This window comes from Cibotium barometz, chromosome 65, assembly GCF_041138505.1.
Source record: "Cibotium barometz isolate CiBa-2024 chromosome 65, ASM4113850v1, whole genome shotgun sequence".
In the NCBI taxonomy this organism is placed as follows: domain Eukaryota; kingdom Viridiplantae; phylum Streptophyta; class Polypodiopsida; order Cyatheales; family Cibotiaceae; genus Cibotium; species Cibotium barometz.
The window spans coordinates 28782569-28802663 of NC_141110.1; the positions used below are offsets into that span (position 1 = coordinate 28782569).

At 38.3% G+C, this 20095-nt stretch overlaps 1 protein-coding gene across 1 annotated transcript; it reads right to left on the bottom strand.

The window, feature by feature from the left end:
• Nucleotides 1-6435: 6435 nt before the first annotated feature.
• On the bottom strand, nt 6436-8167 carry LOC147603146 (aldo-keto reductase family 4 member C10-like). Its single transcript, XM_086797131.1, has 3 exons — nt 7370-8167; nt 6919-7173; nt 6436-6845 (listed from the first exon to the last, which is right to left on the bottom strand). The coding sequence occupies exons 1-3, from the start codon at nt 7946-7948 to the stop codon at nt 6600-6602; spliced, it is 1080 nt and encodes a 359-aa protein (XP_086653257.1). The 5' UTR covers nt 7949-8167; the 3' UTR covers nt 6436-6599.
• Nucleotides 8168-20095: the final 11928 nt, after the last annotated feature.

Consider the following 20095-nt stretch of genomic DNA (forward strand, 5'->3'; position numbering starts at 1 on the left):
ACCTTCCACTTTCTTCTTTCCTTTGTCCCCAACACTACTCTCAATGCTCACATCATGTCTCAATCTTCTTGACCATGGACTCACATTATCATTGGATGACTCAAGGGGTCCACTCATACTCGTAGATTCCTGCATAGGAAATCAAGTCATCGTGCTGTAATCATCAATAAATGTGATATAATACCTGCAACCATTAATAGTTGGAGTCTGTGTGTTGGAACCCATATGTCACTGTGAATGATTTCCAATGGTCTTCTGCTGATTTGACCATCTTTTGAAAATGGCAACCTCGCCTGCTTCCCAAATCTACATGCTTCACATATATGATTACTACCATCATATTTGAACCTGGGCAAACAACCAACTATACCTTTTGCTTGCATAGATTTTAACTTTTGAATATTCATTCACATGCCCAACTCTCTTATACCAAATATCAATGTTTAGCACAAGCCCTTGAATTTTTGGAAACATGGCAGACTTCAACTCTGGAATGCCTGCACTTAATTTAAACAATCTACCTTCTTTCTCCCCCTTTGTAATTAACTTGCAATCATTTTTGAAATCCTCAACAAAACAGTCATGTTGATTGAACCTAACTTGCATTCCTTGATCCACGATTTGACCAACTGATGCAAGACTCTTTGTAATTGTTGGCACATACAACACATCTGACATGGTTTTTACTCTGCCATCATGCATACGCAATGGCACACTACCAACATGTGCAATAGGATGTTGAGTATTATTCCCAATAGCAACATAGCCCTGATGTGTAGGCGTCATCCTGTCAAACCACTCACCATGGCATGTCATGTGGTTTGATGCTCCAGAATCCATATACCAAATGGAAGGGGAGTCCCTTCAAGGAGGCGCCTACTTCACATGCTTGAACGAGTTTCAAACTAAAAAATAATGTGATATTTTTATCTCTCCTCTCTCTTGGATCAAACCGAATAAAAAAGGAACCAAACTAGGTCCAAATCTGGTCCAAATTCAACCAAACAGAATCTGGAAAATTATAGAAATCAGTTGGTCTTGGTTAGAGCCTCCCTCTCCTATAAATAGAACCTGAGTCCTTTGTAAAAAAAATAGGAGAATTATACTATGCCAGAATTATGCTGAAATAATGATAATTTTTACTATTCTCTAAAATTCTCTCCAAATTGAAGAAATTGGAGCTTCCCTCCTTCTTCAATCTCCATTGGTGGCTCCATCAACATACCAAACCAATTGATTGGTTGGGGGCCTCTACCGTGATCAAAGAATCAAGCAATTTGTAAGGTAAAGGGTGAATTTTGATCTTTTTCTATAATTTCTCAATGTTTCTCTCTTCTCAACCCCTCTCAAGCTTGAGGAGCTTAATTGGAATGGCTTTTTAATGCTATTGACGTTAATTGATAAATGGTAGTAAGGAAAAACATAAATTTTTATTTATGCTTAATTTTAATGGTTTTTATGTAATTTCTCTCTCTCACTCAAAGAATGGTCATTCCCATGACCTATTCTCAATCCAAATGAAGCTTCTCATGAAGCTTTTTCCTAATCCAAGAATAAATTCTATGCTTGTTTTAATTGGAGACCAAATTAATGGCTTTTTTATGCTTTTAAGTTAGTTATTTCATGAAAATTTATGATTCAATCCATAATGGGTTAATGATCCAATTAGGGAACATTCTAATCATATCCATAATCTTAAAGTTCATTCTTTTAGAATAAATTGAGATTTATCAGTAATAGCAGCGGAGCTATGGTGAAATTTTTGTAAAAATTACACATAAAATATTTTCATTAAAAGTATGAAAAGAGGACTTTCTACCATATTCTAGGAATTATCATCCTAGATAAACTAATTGATTCTCATTGTAATCATAGAAATATTGGTTTTTAGGTTTATGCATAATTATAAATTTTTAGATAAATTTATTTATCTATGAGAAATAATTAAATGTTAAAAGAGAAATTCCCATCACATTGGAATTCCATGATTGGATGGAAAAAGAGAATTTCTTATCATATTGGAATTATGGGATAATTCATTTAATTTTAAAAATAAATTTTTAGATAAATTTATTTATCTATGAGAAATAATTAAATATTAAAAGAGGAATTCCCATTACATGATTGGATGGGAAAAGAGAATTTCTTATCATATTGGAATTATGGGATAATTCATTTAATTTTAAAAATAAATTTTTAGATAAATTTATTTATCTATGAGAAATAATTAAATGTTAAAAGAGGAATTCCCATTACATTGGAATTCCATGATTGGATGGGAAAAGAGAATTTCTTATCATATTGGAATTATGGGATAATTCATTTAATTTCAAAGATGAATTTTTAGATAAATTTATTTGTCTATGAGAAGCATTTAAATGTCAAAAGAGGAATCCTTACGACATTTGGAATTCCATCATTTAGATGGACAAAGAGAAATTTCTAGCATATTGAAATAATGGATATTTTAAATGAATTTATTTTATAACAAATATTTGATGAGAAAAGAGGAATTCCCATGGTAATTGGGATCCTAGAAATTAAATGGGAAGAAGAGGAATTTTTAGTATAAATTTGATTTATGATTATTTTACCATAAGAGGAAATATGGATAGAATTGATTTCTATAAATCCCATAAATTCTTTTACTCAAAAGAAGAATATTGAATATAATTAAATTGAGGAATTGAGAAGCAATATAGAAATAGTCCTCAGAAAAGAATCTTTAATTTAGGCCAAGCAATTGGCAAGAATTTAGAAAAAAGTCCTATTACCGATATCAATATGGAAAAAGCTAATAAAATGGTAATAGCATGAAAATGGGATGTGATAAAATGTGTATGTGATGTGATAGGATGTGATAAGATGTGTAGGGGATGTGATCAGATAAGAATGAATGTAATAAGATGAGTATGAGATGTAAAAAGATGTGATAAGATGTGTAAGGGATGTGATAAGATGTTTAAGGGATGTGATAAGATGTGATAAGATGTGTATGGGCTACGATAAGATGAGAATGGATGTGTGAATGTGAATAAGAATACGAATGTTAGTATGAATGTGGATGTGGATGTATGGATGTGGATGTGGATGTATGAATGTGGATGTGGATGTCGATGTATGAACGTGGATGTGGATGTGGATGTATGGATGTGGATGTGGATGTGGATGTGGATGTATGAACGTGGATGTGGATGTGGATGTGGATGTATGGATGTGGATGTATGAATGTGGATGTGGATGTGGATGTGGATGTGGATGTATGAATGTGGATGTGGATGTGGATGTGGATGTATGGATGTGGATGTGGATGTATGGATGTGGATGTGGATGTGGATGTATGAATGAGGATGTGAAAATGGATGTATGGATGTAGATGTGAATGTGGAGGTATGGATGTGGATGTGTGTGAATGAATGATATAAGATGTGAATGAATGAGATGTAATGAGAAATGGAGGTGATGAGACGTAATGTAATTTAAGAAAGATAGGAATGGATGTTATCTGAAGTGAATGAATCTGATGTGATGGGATGGAAAATGATGTATCTGGCTAAGAATGGATACGCATATGATTTGGATTTGGGTTAAGTAATATGGATTGATGTGGAACAATCTGGAAAGACGAGAGTTCATTATAGAAACTGTATTTGTGAACTGTTTATAAATGACTGTTTTATATCAAGTTTTATGTCAAGAATGCTGGGAAGCATTTTGACTGTCTTGAGAATGTGGTCGTGGAGACCTACTTGATAAAGTTGCAACAGCTGACGGAGAGTCAACGGAGGACGTCTTGCGTAGCAAGGTTGACCGAGGTCTTGACCAGCCTCGGTTTGATTTAAATGGTGAGCTTCCGGTATAGTGGATGAGGGACCAAGGAAGCGGCCTATGGATTGAAGCGCTAGGTGACATGTGAAGGGTCCTAGAGGGTGCTGACCATACGGTGCTTGAGCTCTGTGTCGCCGAAGATACCCACACGTGCGTCGTGGACGATATTGGAACAAGGAGTAAGAGTTGTTTTCTGAAATCAGGCATGGATCTGGTTGATTTACCTTGCTGGTCCTCAACGGATGAGTCCATGGCTCTTTTATATGGATCTATTGGTTGATCTTGCTGATCTTCAACGGAGATTCCATCTTGATTTTTATAAGTGATTATATTTCCGGGTACTATGAGCTAGGAACTATTGAAAAGGCCCGTGAGTGGACATGTGGTGAGTGTTCTGGTTGCCAATGATGCCATAGATACTCCGATGAAGGAATGATTGGAAATTAAGATTCAACCGGATATTTTGGAGGATTGTGATCAGTGATACTATGGTTTCATTAAATGATTATTTTAAAGATGGTTGAATCTGTAAAAAAGGTAATTTCATATTAGGTGTGTAAGTGGCATGACTAATGTTAAATTTGCATGAATATCCGGCTAGGGGGCCTGGGAACTCTTTTCCCTGGTACCCGGGACAAAACCTAACCAAATTCTAAATTGGATCCCATCACTACAGTGGTTGGGCGGTTCGCTAACCTATGGGACTGGATGGGGTTAGGCTGCACTGATGGATCCCTAAGCTGAGACTCAATTCTGTTATGGTACGTTAGATAAAGTAAATCCCGGTCAAAAATTGTTCTATGGAAAAGAATCAACGGCTGTGCCTCTCAATGAGGAAAAAAGCGTTGGTCTCTATGATCCAAGTACAATCTTTTTCCTGATCTGACTAAGGAACTTACGGGTTCGGTCAGATCAGTTCAGTTAGTTAAGGCTTTTGACTACGTTAGAGAAAAGTTATCCTGGAGGAATCGCCCGTGCTTTCCGGATAAGGGAAGTTTTTCTGGGTTCGATTTTTGTTGGAAGAATCGATGGATTAGTCTCCTGTTCAGATATCCATGGGCGAGGCCCTGAGTGTGGGATCCTGCCCCGCGCAAGATGTGCTACTTCCGCTGTTAACACCCCGAATCCGTTGTGTGGTGGGGACGGGGATCTTACGGGCATGCTAATAATCAAAGCAATCACAACGTGAAACTATGTATCCTTAATACAACTTTACAAAAATGAGGCAAAATTTTCTAAAATATCTGAACGGATTGTCCATTGTTGGGAAACCCAAATGTTGTACCCTAATTACATTTCACATTTCAAATGTACCGAAATATGTGCCCCTCTCAAAGTCACATTTATGCTTTGAGTTTGAAATGTGGGTGATCAAATTTCCAGATTAGGAATAGTGAATCAAGGTAACTTGAATCTGTTGTGACTAGGACAAGGGTACACACACACACACACACACACACACACACACACACACACACACACACACAGAGGGTTCAATCCACACATGCATTAACAAAGGAGCCGAATAGGATAATAATATCTCAAAGCATATAGAGGTAGGCATTCACACACAACTTGCTTCCAGAAAGATCATTAAATAATTATAATATTGAAAAGTGTGTGTGAAAAGGGATACATACAAGAAGGAATGGAGAACCATCTTGAAGATAGAAATCTTCAATAAACAATCATCAATATTAGCCAAATTTATTAAAAGTACTACCTTGTACAAAGACATGCTAATTTTTAAAACAATCACAATTTGGAACTATGTTCGAATTTTTTCCAAAAGCATTAAAATTCCTACCTTGTACAAGCGCGTGCTAATAATCAATACAATCATAACTTGAAACTATACACCCTTAATACAGCTCTGCAAAAAGGAGGCAAAAAATCCTAAAATATCTAAATGGTTTGTCCATTATTTGCAAAACCCAAATGCTGTACCCTAATTACATTTCACATTTCACAAAGTCACATTTATGCTTTGAGTTTGATATGTGGGCAACAAAATTTCAAATTAGGAATAGCGAGTCAAGGTTACTTGAATCTATTGTGACCAAGACAAGGGGGGAGAGAGAGAGAGAGAGAGAGAGAGAGAGAGAGAGAGAGAGAGATCAATCCACACATGCATTAACAAAGGAGATGGATAGGATAATCATATCTCAAAGCATATAGAGGTTGGCATTCACACACAACTTGCTTCTAGAAAGATCATTAGATAAGTATAATATTGAAAAGTGTGTGTGGAAAGGGACATAGACAAGAAATGGAGAACCGTCGTGAAGACAAAAGCCTTCAATAAACAATCATCAATATTAGCTAAATTTATTAAAAGTACTACAAAAGCATGCTAATATTCAAAACAGTCACAATTTGGAAGTTCGTTTGAATTTCCGCCAGAAGCATTAAAATTTCTACCTTATAGAAAGGCATGCTAATAATCCAAACAATCAGAGCCTGAAACTATCCACCCTTAATAATACAACTCTGCAAAAACGAGGCAATTTTTTTTAAAATATTGTCCATTATTATTATGAAACCCAAGTGTTGTATCCTAATTACATTTCACATTTCAAACGTACCAAACTATGTGCCCATTTATGCTTTGAGTTTGAAAGGTGGGCGATCAAATTTCCAAATAATGTGCTATGTCTCTAAGCGAGTGTGTTCTCATTTTACAAAGTGAGAATTAAAATATGTGCTATATATGTTTCTCGAAAGAGTGAAAACATTTACATGCTTTTAATAGGAAGGCGGTGGGTCATCCATCAGCAGTCGATGTGCTCGCTATCGTCCGTCTCATCGACGGACTGCAGAGGCCCATCGTGGGAGAGGTACGACTCAGAGAAAAGGTTGTTGTTGAGAGGTAGTTGGGGCTCCATGGCGTTGATACGGTCCCAATCCTCATGGGACAAAGACCAGTTCAAGATGTCGAAATTAGATCGGATTCGGTCTGGATGAAGGCTCCGAGGGAGGACGCTGGTGCCTCGCTGCAACCCCCATCTCAATACCACCTGCAAAACACAGGAATCAGACGCCATCCCCTCATACAAGTCAAAAGAGAGAGATGGGCAAAATCATATTCACCTGAGCTGGTGATTTTTGGAGCTTCTCAGCTACTTGAGAGACATAGGAGTTCTTGAGAAGGGGCCTGTGTGCCGAGACCGACCTAGAGAACCTAGGCGACAAGAGAATTTCTTGCTGTCCCGCTAATGCTTTTTCATTCATGTTGTCTAGGCTGCTTCCTGGCACCCCAAGAGGAGTGTGAGCTGAAACATGAATGCCTCTGGCCTGGCAGAACTTTACCAGACGTTCTTGCCGCCACAAGGGGTGCAACTCCACCTGTTCATATGTCAAGAACCTGAAGTTAGGATGCAGTGTGAAATCTGTGCCTAACATGGAGCACTTGATCCTTTTAAAAAGTAGCAAATCTTTGTTATAATAATGTGTGTGAGAGACTTAAGTCGGTTCCCCCAAAAAGAGAGGATTGAGAGAGCGCATGATCTGAATGAGAATTCGAAGTAAAGATTGCTCTTACCTGGTTTACTGCCGGGACGATCTTGGCGAAGGCCAAGAGTTGAGTGAGGAGGGAGATGTCGAAATTGCTGACTCCGATGGCTCGAACAAGGCCTCTATCCACCAGTTGCTCCATAGCCCTCCACGTGTCCTTGATGCGCGGCAGGAGATTGGGTGGAGGGGGAGGGCTGGAGCGGGGCGGGTCGGTGGGGTCGCCCATGTGGCGGGTGTTGGTTGGCGGGGGCCAGTGCAGGAGGAAGAGGTCAAGGTAGGAGAGGCGGAGGTGGCGGAGGGAGGCTTCGGCGGCTTGCTGGACACGCTTGGGGAGGGTGTGGCAAAACAGGACTTTGGAGCTGACGAAGATGTCTTCTCGGAGGAGGCCACCGTCGGGGGCAAGCGCTTCCGCCAGGGCGAGCCCAACCTCCGCCTCGTTGCCGTACAAGTGGGCGCAGTCAAAGTGGCGATAGCCGGCCTGGAGCCCGGCGAGCACCGCCTCGCTGCAAGCATCCCCGTCCGCTTGCCAAGTGCCGAGGCCAACGGCTGGGATCTTGGCGCCGGTGTTGAGAGGGAAATAATACTGCATCCTGCGATCCTTCTTCATGATGCAGCTCCACGCAAGGACCTTGATTAAAAAGCTTAATGCAGCCGAAGGCAAGAAGCAGAGCGAAACAGGTTATTAAAGGCCCTAGGATATTATATTAACCGTATCCTACCTTGCAAATGATGATCTCCTACAGCTCGCCGAACAGAACAACGAGTCGACGACGCAAGATCTAGCAGAGTTCCTACCTCTAGCAAATGATCGATCTCTCCCTCCCCAACCGCCCCCCACATAAATAGAGAGAGACTAGTACGCAAGCCTTCCAGCCAGACGCGCACGCACGAACACGCGCACGCGCGTATTCCAAGAGACGTGAACGACTTGAAGTACAAAGCCTCTTCCCTCCCATGATTTGGAACTTGCAAGGCGTTGGGGAAACACTCCCCACGGCCCCCCCACACGCGCGCGCAGCGCACACCACACCCCCCCCCCAACAAACCCCGTCGCTTTTCTCTCGTCACGCACAGGAGCGAATTCACAAGCTGACATAGACTTTCTTCCCAATGTTTTTTTATTTGACAAGATGATAGAATATTTCAACACACGCACATCTGGATCCTCCGTTATTTATTCCCATTTCAAAGATTTGTCTCGTTTCTAGAACTTCTATGGAGTCTTCCCCCCCCCATTTTACAAGTTCCAAATTTCTTTTACGCTTTCAACTCGCTTGGAAATGCTTTATTTTCCGCCATCCTTTGACTAACAGGAGCTTGTAGCATAAAGCTCTTCCATTATTTGACCGCTCAAGATATGGTTTATTTCGAAGAAAAAAACAAACACTACTTCTTTTTTTAAGCATAGGAAAATCATCTCTCTTAAATATACTAGTGAGTTGACTCCTGCTTTGCTTGCTCTGCACTTATATAATTCCCGGTTTTGATATTTTTCAAATTTTTAGAGTAATAGGAACCTACTTCTCCTCTCGAACCTTCAATTGCCTCCCAAACCTCAAAATTCTTGCCATGTGGCAGCTTCGCGAAACTCTTCCTTTATATAATATATAGATAGATAGATATAGAGAAGAGAAGATTTTAAGGGAATCCCTTCCTAGGAATTACTCTCAACGCAAGACATAAGTTTGAAAAAATATAACAGCCAAAATGGTTTAGAAGACATTTTTTCATGGTAATTCATGAGAAAGTTCTAATTTTTAAGTTTTTCTTAGAATAACACTCTGTTCAATCACACTAACAATACACTATAAAAATTCTCTTATACCCATTGGCACATAACTTTCATCACATTTTTACATAATTCTCCTTGATGCAAGTCTAGTGCGGTAAATTTTTCACAAAAAACTCCTTTAGATGTAATTTATTAAAAGGTTTGGACATAAAGCGTATCCAAAATAAAATGCGCTTTCTAGGGAAAAAAGGGTCTAAACTAACTACCAAAAAAAAGTTCTAAACTAACTACCTTTGTTTTGGATTTGTAGTTTATCTTTCCTTGGGCTCATTTTAATCCCATAATTTCATTGATTGCTTAAAATTTCAAGCACCATGGGTAAATCTCGTAAGTCACTTCAAATCAAGAGAAAAAAAACTAGAATGCAAATCTTAGGATGTGTTTCCTAGTGGTTGGCTTAGGCCTTTAACTATGAAGCACATAGAAAGTTGAAGCCTTATTGTCATAACTTATGACTTTCTATCTCAAAGTTGGCATCAAATACTAGTGTAAATGGAGATGGAGACTAACATGATTGAAGCAAGGTAGTCTTCTTTTCTTAAGAGCAACATTGTTTATCACTTTGGATTATGCATTCCTAGAAGAGGAGAGGCAAGCTTTCTTGAAGAAGGTATATGATGATTGAAAGATTGATCATATTACAACATTTTTAAGCTAGTCTCCAATTTTTTTAAAGTTTCAAATTTACAAGGTATATGATGATTGAAAGATTGATCATATTATAACATTTTAAAGCCAATCTCTAATTTTTTGAAAGTTTTGAATTTATTAAGGTAGATAAGTTTTCTTTTCAAAGCTAAACTATGTGAAGATGCATTGGACGCGTGTGTGCATGTGTATTTGTGTGTGTGTGTGTGTGTGTGTGCGTGTGCGCGCGCACGCACATAAAGCTCTTACATTATTTGACTACTCACTCACGGAGTAAAAAAAGACATGGTTTATCTTGAAGAAAAAGCAAACACTTGTCTTGTTATAGAAAAATCATATCTCTTAAATATGCTAGTGGGCTGACTCGTGTTTCATAAGCATGTAATTTCCAACTTGATATTTTTCAAACTCCTAGAGTAATAGTAGCCTACCTCCCCTCGAACCTCCAATTGCCTCCCAAACCTCAAAATTCTTGCCATGTGGCACCTTCATGAAACTCTTCCTTTATATAATATATAGATATAGAGGAGAAGATTTTTACTCTCAAGACAAGACATAAGTTTGAAAAATATAACAACCAAAATGGTTTAAAAGACATTTTTTTCATGGTAATTCATGAGAAAGTTCTAATTTTTATGTTTTTCTTAGAATAACACTCTGTTCAATCACACTAACAATACACTATAAAAATTCTCTTATACCCATTGGCACATAACTTTCATCATATACATACACACATTTTTACATAATTCTCCTTAAAGCAAGTCTAATACATTAAATTTTTCACAAAAGGCTCCTTTAGATGTAATTTATTAAAAGGTTTGTATATAAAGTGTATCCAAAATAAAATGCACGTTCTAGGACCCATACTAAAAAAAAGTCCCATAATTTCATTGATTGCTTAAAATTTTAAGCACCGTGGGTAAATCTCATAAGTCACTTCAAATGAAGTGAAAAAACTCGAATGCAAATTTTAGGATGTGTTTCCTAGTGGTTCGCTTGGGCCTTTGACTAATGAGGCACATCGAAAGTTGAAGTTTAATTGTAATAACTTATGACTTTCTATCTCAAAGTTGGCATCAAATACAAGTGTAATGGAGATAGAGATGAACATGATTGAAGCAAGGTAGTCTTCTTTTTTTAAGAGTAACATTGTTCATCACCTTAGATTATGCATTGCTAGAAGAGGAGAGGCAAGCTTTCTTGAAGGAGGTATATGATGATTGAAAGATTGATCCTATTATAACATTTTAAAGCCAATCTCTAATTTTTTGAAAGTTTTAAATTTACCAGGTACATGGGTTTTCTTTTCAATGTATTTGTATGTGTGTGTGCATGTGCGCACATGTATACATGCATGTGTGCACGCGTACAACTTAAAGCTTTATAAGAAGAAAATATTATTGAAAATTACCTAAGGTTTCCACTCGTGTAAAATATGTTGGTTGCCTAAGCAGTAAACTGTAGAGGGGCCTAGACAATGGATGGTCACAAAAAATATGGACCCCTTTGAGGGAATATATATCAATTCTTTATTGAATAGGGACGGAGGCTTAGAGAAGACGAGAGAGGAGTGGGCAAAGGGACTTGAAAAGGTTGAAGAGTCATAACCTTTTGCTACAAGTTCCATGAGGGGTCCTTCACAAAAAAAAAATTATATTTGTGTGTGTGTGTGCGTGTGTGTGCGTGTGAGTGTGTGTGAGTGAGTGAGTGAGTGAGTGTGTGTGTGTGTGTGTGTGTGTGTGAGAGAGAGAGAGAGAGAGAGAGAGAGAGAGAGAGAGAGAGAGAGAGTTGGTGTGAGAGGGAGAGGGAGGGAGAGGGAGAGAGAGATAGTGGCTAAGTTTCCCACTCTTCTAACATATGCTAGTTGCTATAACAAGTGATCAATAGTGGGGCTTGGATAGCCAAAATATGTTTTTTTAAAAGGGAATATATATAGTTTCTATATAGAATGGGGAAGGATCCTTAAAGAATAGGAGAAAGGAATGGGGAAAGTAAATTGAAAAGGGTGGAGGGTTTTAACCTTAGGCTATAAGCTTCATGAGGGTACCTCCTCCCCCCCCAAAAAATAGAGGGTATGCATTCTATATTTGTGTGTGTGTGTGTGTGTGTGTGTGTGTGTGTGTGTGTGTGAGAGAGAGAGAGAGAGAGAGAGAGAGAGCCTTAAATACCTATTAGTAAGAAAGAAAGATATACATATACATATAAATATACGTATGTATATATAAACACATACACATATACGTATGTATATGTACATACACATATGTATGTATGTATGAGAGCATATCTTATGAAAAAATGACAAGTAAACAAATAGAGTAAGAGTAGGACATAAAGATAGAGGTCTAGGATTGAGATAGTATTTTAGTAGAAAAATAAATTATTAAAAACTCAAATTTCACCATCTATTGCTAGCATTGAGATGATGTAGCAAAAGGGAAATTTTACTACTCAACAAACCAAGTAATTTTTGGTAGAATTTATTGCATGTAAATGGTAGGTTTTTCATCAGCATTTGGCTACTTCTTCATCAAATGTTTTAGAAGCCATAGCTCTCACTATACATTCTAGTTGTGCTTTAAAAAGAGACGTGCTTATCCCACCAAGATTCATAGACTATAAAACAAACCTCTCATTTGAGAATTCAAAGAGGCTAGAGAAGTAAAGACCTAGATTACCTTTTGCTAAAAAAAGTGTTTTTTTTATCGATGTCATGTTTTGATTCTCTAATTGAGTTTATTTTGGAAAGAAGAGAAAGAAAACTTCTTAAAAGTCTCCATGATATTGGTTTATCTATAATTGTAAAGGGGGAATATTTTTAGTGAGCTTTTTTCCTATTTCGGTGAGCTTTTCCGAAGCCAATCTCTTATTTGTACTACTATATGAGCATATTTACTTTTTTGAGGAGCTTATTTGAAACCGATCACTCTTTTTTATAATAGGGCATATTAATGTAAAGGTAAGGACAATTACTCTTTTTTCAATAAGACATAATTCACCTAAACATTAGAGTAAGCTACCTCCCGTCTCTCATATTATGGTTAGGTTAGCATTCACTTATTAAAGCCACAAATTCAATCTACAAATACCATGTGTTACTGGTGGTAAGCATGGAGAGAAAATAAAGTAAGCTAGATTCATAGAGGGAAGATCAATAACATCCAGAACATTACAAAAAAAACTAAGAAATACATTATATCCTAATGGAATCATAGATGTTGATGCACATAGAGCATAAAGCTTGAAATCTCTAGTTTCCACTGTGTCAAGGTCATAGCGAGAGTTGATTTCTCGGCTTCTTCAGAGATTATACCAAACTTCACCCAGTTTGGTACTGCTTCCAGGTAATAGTGGAGGAAGAGGGCCATATTGTTGGAGCTCCCACACACTGGATCAGGTCAAACTCCTGACGTGCCCACCTGCTTATTTGTAAGCATGCGCTATAAGGAGGTTTGCTCCAGTAAAGCAGCCGATATACATGAAAAGTTTATTTGTGCGATGTATATATTGTGGTCTATATCCCTATATTATTTTCCTTTTTCTCTTTTGTCCTTCCACATTTTATGCACATGAAAAAAATAGTGTGGTCTATATCCCTATATTATTTTCCTTTTTCTCTTTTGTCCTTCCACATTTTATGCACACGAAAGTTATATAGTGTGATGGCATAAATAGTGCAAAAAGTTAATAAGTTAATTTTAAAGAACACATTCCACTTCACCATAAATGGCCTCACCTTCTCTCACAGAAACACCATCTCTATTTCTATATTTCTCCTCTTACTCACAGTAGTAGCTCCCCCCTCCTCTCTCTCTGTACTCTTAACATTATGGGCTCTAGGTAAATAGGTATAGCTGTTCTCCAAACCATTGCAAATGCGAAGGCATCATTGCCGCTTGATGCATCTAATTGAGTTTGAATATCACTTAATTAAATAATGGATTAAACAAATAATCATGTTTATATGTTTTTCTTCTTTCTATGAACTCTTCGTTGGAAATCTAGACAGTTGCACTCGGGGTCTGTCTTGATGTGCACCTTGTACTCCCTCTGGGGGATAGGCAGAGAGCGGGTTTTAGAGAGGGTTTTTTTACAACTACTCTCTCTCTATACCCTTTTCTTCTCGTTCTTCTCCCCTCCTCCCTACTCTGAGCTCAACCTAGCCCAGCCCAGCAGCCCACCTCCCGGCCCACAACCCCTACCCCCCCTCATGCTCTCTCTCCCCCTCCAACCCACTGCAACCAACATGCTGATGCAATTTTAAAAAAACCTTTTTTTCTCCTTTTGATAGTGTCTAGGGGTTGGCACAAATGTATTTCTTTTGTGTCAACCAAGGAAGTGTGCCTAGATAGATGGGTAAGCATGTAAAGGCCAAAGATCTTGTGAGAATAAAAAACCAATCTCCACATTAATGTAGCACGCTTGTACCTACATAAAATATTGTTTCTTTTATCTATTTTCTCTTATTTTTATGAATTTCCAACGTTACGTTGGCCCTCTGTTCATTGGTTGAGAGCTTATTTTTCCAAACCGTAAAAGGCCCCAAAATGAGCTCCCTTTTTCCCTAATGAATCTGTGATCTCTTATTTGGGAGCAAATTCATCATCTTCGTTCAAAGCCAATCCTTAGAGAACCTCTCATCAATATGGTTGGTGAATATCTCATTTAGGCACCATGGACATAGTCAAAGTCTCAAGTGGATTGTTGTTCCCACCTCTAAAAGCAGACTTATAGGTGGAGTTCATGAGATGTTTGAAGTGCATCGTGAATGCCATGTTGTACTCATCCACGAAAACTCCATCACTCCTTACAATTTACTACGTGACCAAGGGACACAAATTATCCCTCACTCATGTCCCCAAAACATCCACCTAGGGAAGACCCTCACCCACTTCTATTTGGGGACCCTCCCCCACCTCTACAACCCCTAGACTAACTGTTATGGGAATATATTTTAAGCCCTCTTAGAAATATTATTCTACCCTCTTAGATAATTTGGGGACACTTGGATTATCTTTGCATCAAGCCAAAATATGTTAATACCATGGGTGATGCCATTATAAATATTCATATGTTTGGTGGATATTGAGGTATGTTTGGGATCTCCAATGTTCATTTCAATTGGTTCGTATGGATGGGTGATTCCTAGGTTATGTATGCCTGGCAAACATGTGCGTGGCTATGGTTTGTATGCTTATGGAATATTTGTTTTTCCAATTTATTATTGGTTATTTTATAGGTGAAGAGGATTCTAAAGATTGAGGAGGAATTGTACAAATTTATTACTTGGCACACCAATTTTGTAAACAAGCTTTGTATATACATGTGCTAGCTTGTGCACATTTTGATTTATTTTAAAAAGCCTTAGTTTATCAAGCATAGAATTGAGTTTTAATATTTTTGTAAAGCGTGATTTGCTCTAAACCCAAGCCCCAAATCATGGACACTCTATTTTTGAAGATAAGAGAGTGTCGTGCAAGAAAAGCACCTTTTTGTATTTTTGGAGGCTATGGCCTAAATTGGAATAAAGTATCTCGTAAATACTCATGTGTGGGGGAAATAGGACATACACACATGAGGGGGGATGATTGCACCCAATCTTGGAGTTTTGCTTTTTGAGGTAAGTAATTTTATTTGTTTCTCTCTCAATTATTGAATATGTTGAGCATGTGGTGTTTGGTGAATTATTTGAATTAAATCAATTCTTATAAGTTTCTTTTAATTCTCTCTCCGAAGAAAATTAGATCCGTGACACTAACACGAATTAAAATGTATACAAGTTTAAAGAGGAGTAGTGCAAGATGGAATTTGAAGAGAAGTAGTGTAGGTAGGGGTTTGAAGAGGAGTAGCTATGGGTGCTAGGGACAGTGTAGGAAAGCGGAGGAAGATGGAGGGTTGGTTAATAGAGTGGGTGTTTGGGGAAGTGATAGAGTTTCTCCTCTGAAATGATCAGCAACATTCATGCCATATTGGCTAGACAATTTTTGGCTGGCCTTTTTTAACATAGCCCTTACATTAAGAAAAGCGGTGAGGCTCACGACATCGACACATGTAATAAGTAGTGAGATTGAGGTCTCGCGATACATTTATCCACCTTGGCCACATTAATGAACTAGGAGCAAGATACCACATCTTACATTGGAAAAGAGATACCATTAGGAAACCATTGAAGGGCATAAGTTTTTATATGCATATTAAGGTTATGCATAAAATTTTGAGTATAAAGCTTACGCATATAACTTATATATAAGGTTGTGCTTATTCATAATCTTAATGCATATGCTTTATAATTAATATTTATACATAAGCTTGATGCATATGTATTAAGCCATAAACATAAAGCTCAGCACCACCGATTCAGCTAGCACTGACCCTGACAGTTTATACTTCAAACAACTTTTTCCACACGACTCCCTGATCCAGATACCCCTTGATTTGAATACCCCCTGATCTGAATACTTTCTACTCTGTCTAGCTAAAAGATTTCCTCTCTCTAGACTCCCTTCTCAGATTGAATTGTTCTGGTTTATCCTTCAACTGACAATTCTCATAAAGAAAACTCAAAAAAACACAAGCAATTAGGTCCACCTTGACCCAAAAACTCTTGCCTTACAGAAACTCAATGACCAACACAACTTGACATTCTTAATAACCCAAAAACAATATTCAGTATGAATTAGAGAGACTTCTAGAGAAGGTAAATAAACATGAGGCACTCCACACTCATCGACTGGTAAGAACTAACAAGTTTCAACAAACCTTTAATTCTTATTGTACTGATTACATAGATTTAGTATCTCAAAGAAACCTACACAGTGAAAACAAAGAGTCTAGCTTAAGATACATACTTAAATGTCTTACAACAAAGCTTATAGCTTCACTCTTTTACTCTCTAGCTTAACCATGACTGTGTTTCTCCTACCAAGCCTATATTCTCTCTTCTACTCCTCCTCTCCTTGTCATATATCTCTATCCATCCCAGTTGAAAGAGATTTTTATAGAAAGAAGCAAGTTGCGCTTCCTACCTTCCTTTCCAAAAGAGTCTGCCAGTTATAGTAGCCTTGGACACATAGAGACAGAGAGTGTCAAGGACTATGAGTTTAGGGACTTGAGGCACTGGTCGCGGACTATCCAGTAAGAGAGAAACTTGGTATAGGGTCCAGGTGTGCTAAGATTGTTCACTTGAGGGGAGGTGTGCTAGGCACTGGTCGCGGACTATCAAGTAAGAGGAAAACTTGGTATAGGGTCCAGGTGTGCTAGGAGTATTCACTTGAGGGGAGGTGTTGAAATATACAAGTGAATAGGGTGTGTGCAGGAACAAGCCCTTGGCTAGAGGTTGTAAAAGAGAATCTGTAAATGTGAGAGAACCTGTAAAAAGGTGAGAAGAATCTACTGGGAGAGAATAAAGGGTAGCATGAGAAGGTTTAGGAAGTGTGGAGATATTCTGGGAAAAGTGAAGAGGTGGAGAGAATCAAGCAAAAGAGGTGGAGTGAATCAGTGGGATTAGATGCTTGGATGTAAACTCTATAAATTGAGGCATTGGCCTAATGAGAATTTGCTGGTTTTTGATTATCCATGCCTACATTAAGCTATTAGTTAATTACTCACTAATCACATCTTAATGATCATCTAATCACTTTGTTAATGATGTTGATTCTAGCATTTGATCCACCATAGCTCATCACATTGCTGTAATTTTAACATCATTGACTTTCTGTAAGAAGGCATGAGATTTTGGGTCAAGTTGGACCTAATTTCTTAGGTTGTTTTTATTTTTCTTTATGAGAGTTGTTAGTTGAAGGATAAGGTAGAACAATTCAGGCTGAGAAAGGAGTCTAGAGAATCTTTAGCTTGTCAGAGCAGAAAGTATCTAGATTAGGGGGTATCTAGATCAGGGAGTCGTATAGAAAAAGCTATTTGAAGTACAAAGTGTCAAGGTCATGCTAGCTGAATTGGTGCTGGCTAAAATATGATGAGTAGGAAGGAGTGCTGAGTAGTCAGAATTAGGAGTTGTCGAGGTTAGAACTATCAACAGAAACTCCCCTAAGAGTTGTCTAAATTAGGACTAAGGGTTAGGTTGGTTATAATAGGTGCTGAATTAAGTTAGTGATGATTAGCTTAGTGTTGATAGATATAGAGCTCATTGAAAGGGGAAGCATCTGAATCAGTTGGTGATAGGTTCAATGCTGAGTGATACAGTGCTTAGTAAATCAGTGCTTGACTGATATAGTGCTTTACTAAAACAGTGCTGGGGTAGATATAGTGCTGACAAAAGGAGGAAGAGTCAAGCTCAATAGTACTGTCTAAATCGGATTAGACTAGAGGTAGAAGAGTTAGGCTCAGTACTGTCTAAATTGGATTAGACTAGAGGTAGAAGAGTCCGGATAAGAGCCGATGAATTAGAGGCTGGTCAGGAGCTCTCAGATCTAAGTCTATTTAAGTCAGATACAGATAGTTTGGAAGCTACTAAAGACTAAAGTGTCTAGATCACTGGCTGATATGAGGACTGAAATGATGATGACTGAATCAGTGTTGTCTGAACCACCACAACTGACTGGAGGAAGCAAAGGAACCAAGCTAACAGGTTGAGAGCTGTTTGATTGAGAAGCTGACTGAAGAAGAGCTGACAAAAATCACTATTGACTAAACAAGAGAGCTGACAAAAATCAGTATTGACTAAACAAGAGAGCTGACAAAAATAATTGTTGATTAAACTAGTGGGTGCCGACGAAAGGAGGAAGTAACCAAATCTATGTTAACTAAACCAGTATTATCTGAATCAGAACAAACAAAAAGAAATCACAAGATGGGAGCTGATTGATGATAGCTAACTGAATGCGAGCTAGCTGAAAGCAATTGATTGAAAGAGGAAGAGATAGTTCCAGAGCTGGTTGAATCAGAAAGAAAAAGAGTGTTAAAGATATGAAAATGTCAAAAGAGGGATCAACCTAAATCAGGAAAAGGATCTAAAAGGGTTTAGAAGTGGACTAAACTAAAAAGATATTTAGTATAGAGATGTCGGAGTGAGGACATGGGAGAAAAGGTATGCCCATGGTGGCTCGATTACCCATTGGGGGAATATTCAAAGTTAGAGGCAGCATCTACCAAGGCGGATTGGTTTTGGTAATGTTTATAATTGATACTTTTAGGTGCTCTTTCATCTATGTTATCTTCTTTTTATGCAAAGAATTCAAGTAGAATGGAACAAGAGGCGGTTGGCGAGGTGTAGGGCTCGACGATCAAGAAGGGTAAGGATGGTAAAGAGAAGAAAGGTGAGGGTCTCCCTGACTCCTATTTTAAGAAAAGGCTAGACTTCTAGGCAAGCAAGGTGGCAAGTTTGAGTAAGGGATTTACCTCAAAGAAGAACACAAAGAAGAGAGAAAAGGAAGTCATCGTAGAGGTGAAAGGTAAGTGTGCTCACAGTAATCGCATGGAAAGCATGTAGGTACTTTTGGGTGGTTGAGATGTTTCCTAATATGAGTTTTCCTATGAGGGTGAGGCCGGGTAGGTACTAATCAACTATCTATATGGTTGTCAAAGTACTTCTCTCAAAGGCTCTCATGTTAGTGCAATGATTTACAAGATACCTATATTCTTTAGAAACATACTAACATGTGGCCTCAAGGTTAATGGAGAGGAGTCAGATGAGGTGGCACACTTGCTCCTAAAACGATCTGTGTCTTCGAGAAGTTGAGAGCTTGGACACAGATTTGGTGAGTCTTTGCATGTTCTTATGTTCTTGATGTGCTACAACATATATGTTGAAGTCATGGACTTGTGAACTCTTGGGTTTTAGCTAAAGATTGGATAGGTGCCCGCATAGAATGAGTTCTCACCAAACTTGTCCAAGATGGTGGCTATATCCTTGCTAGGAGGTATGTGGTAGACGCAGGTTGGTATGTGGTCACATGCTCCCTAGATCACTTGGGAATCATTCAGCTACATGCTGATAGAGATGGCTTCAGGTTGAAGCAAACCTTGCACTACATTGTCCCATCATGGATACTCAAGAAAGGCCACCCAATAGCGGGTAAGAAAGGAGTCTCCTTTGTAGATACAATGTGCTTAAGTATTTTCCCTTGCATAAACATATTGTCTATGTCTAGTTTGAGGCTCTTGTTAATAGGTCTATTCTTTATGAAGGGTACAAAGCCCTTCTTCTATGATCGTGGAGTTGGGGAGAAGGTGGATCCAAGTGCCTATGACTCTCATAGTTGTGTGATAGTGGAGACCATGGACTGTGACTTGTGCAATGGTGCTTTATTGTGTGGACTTGCAAAACGGCCTCTTGTCTTCTTTAGGTAAATTTGT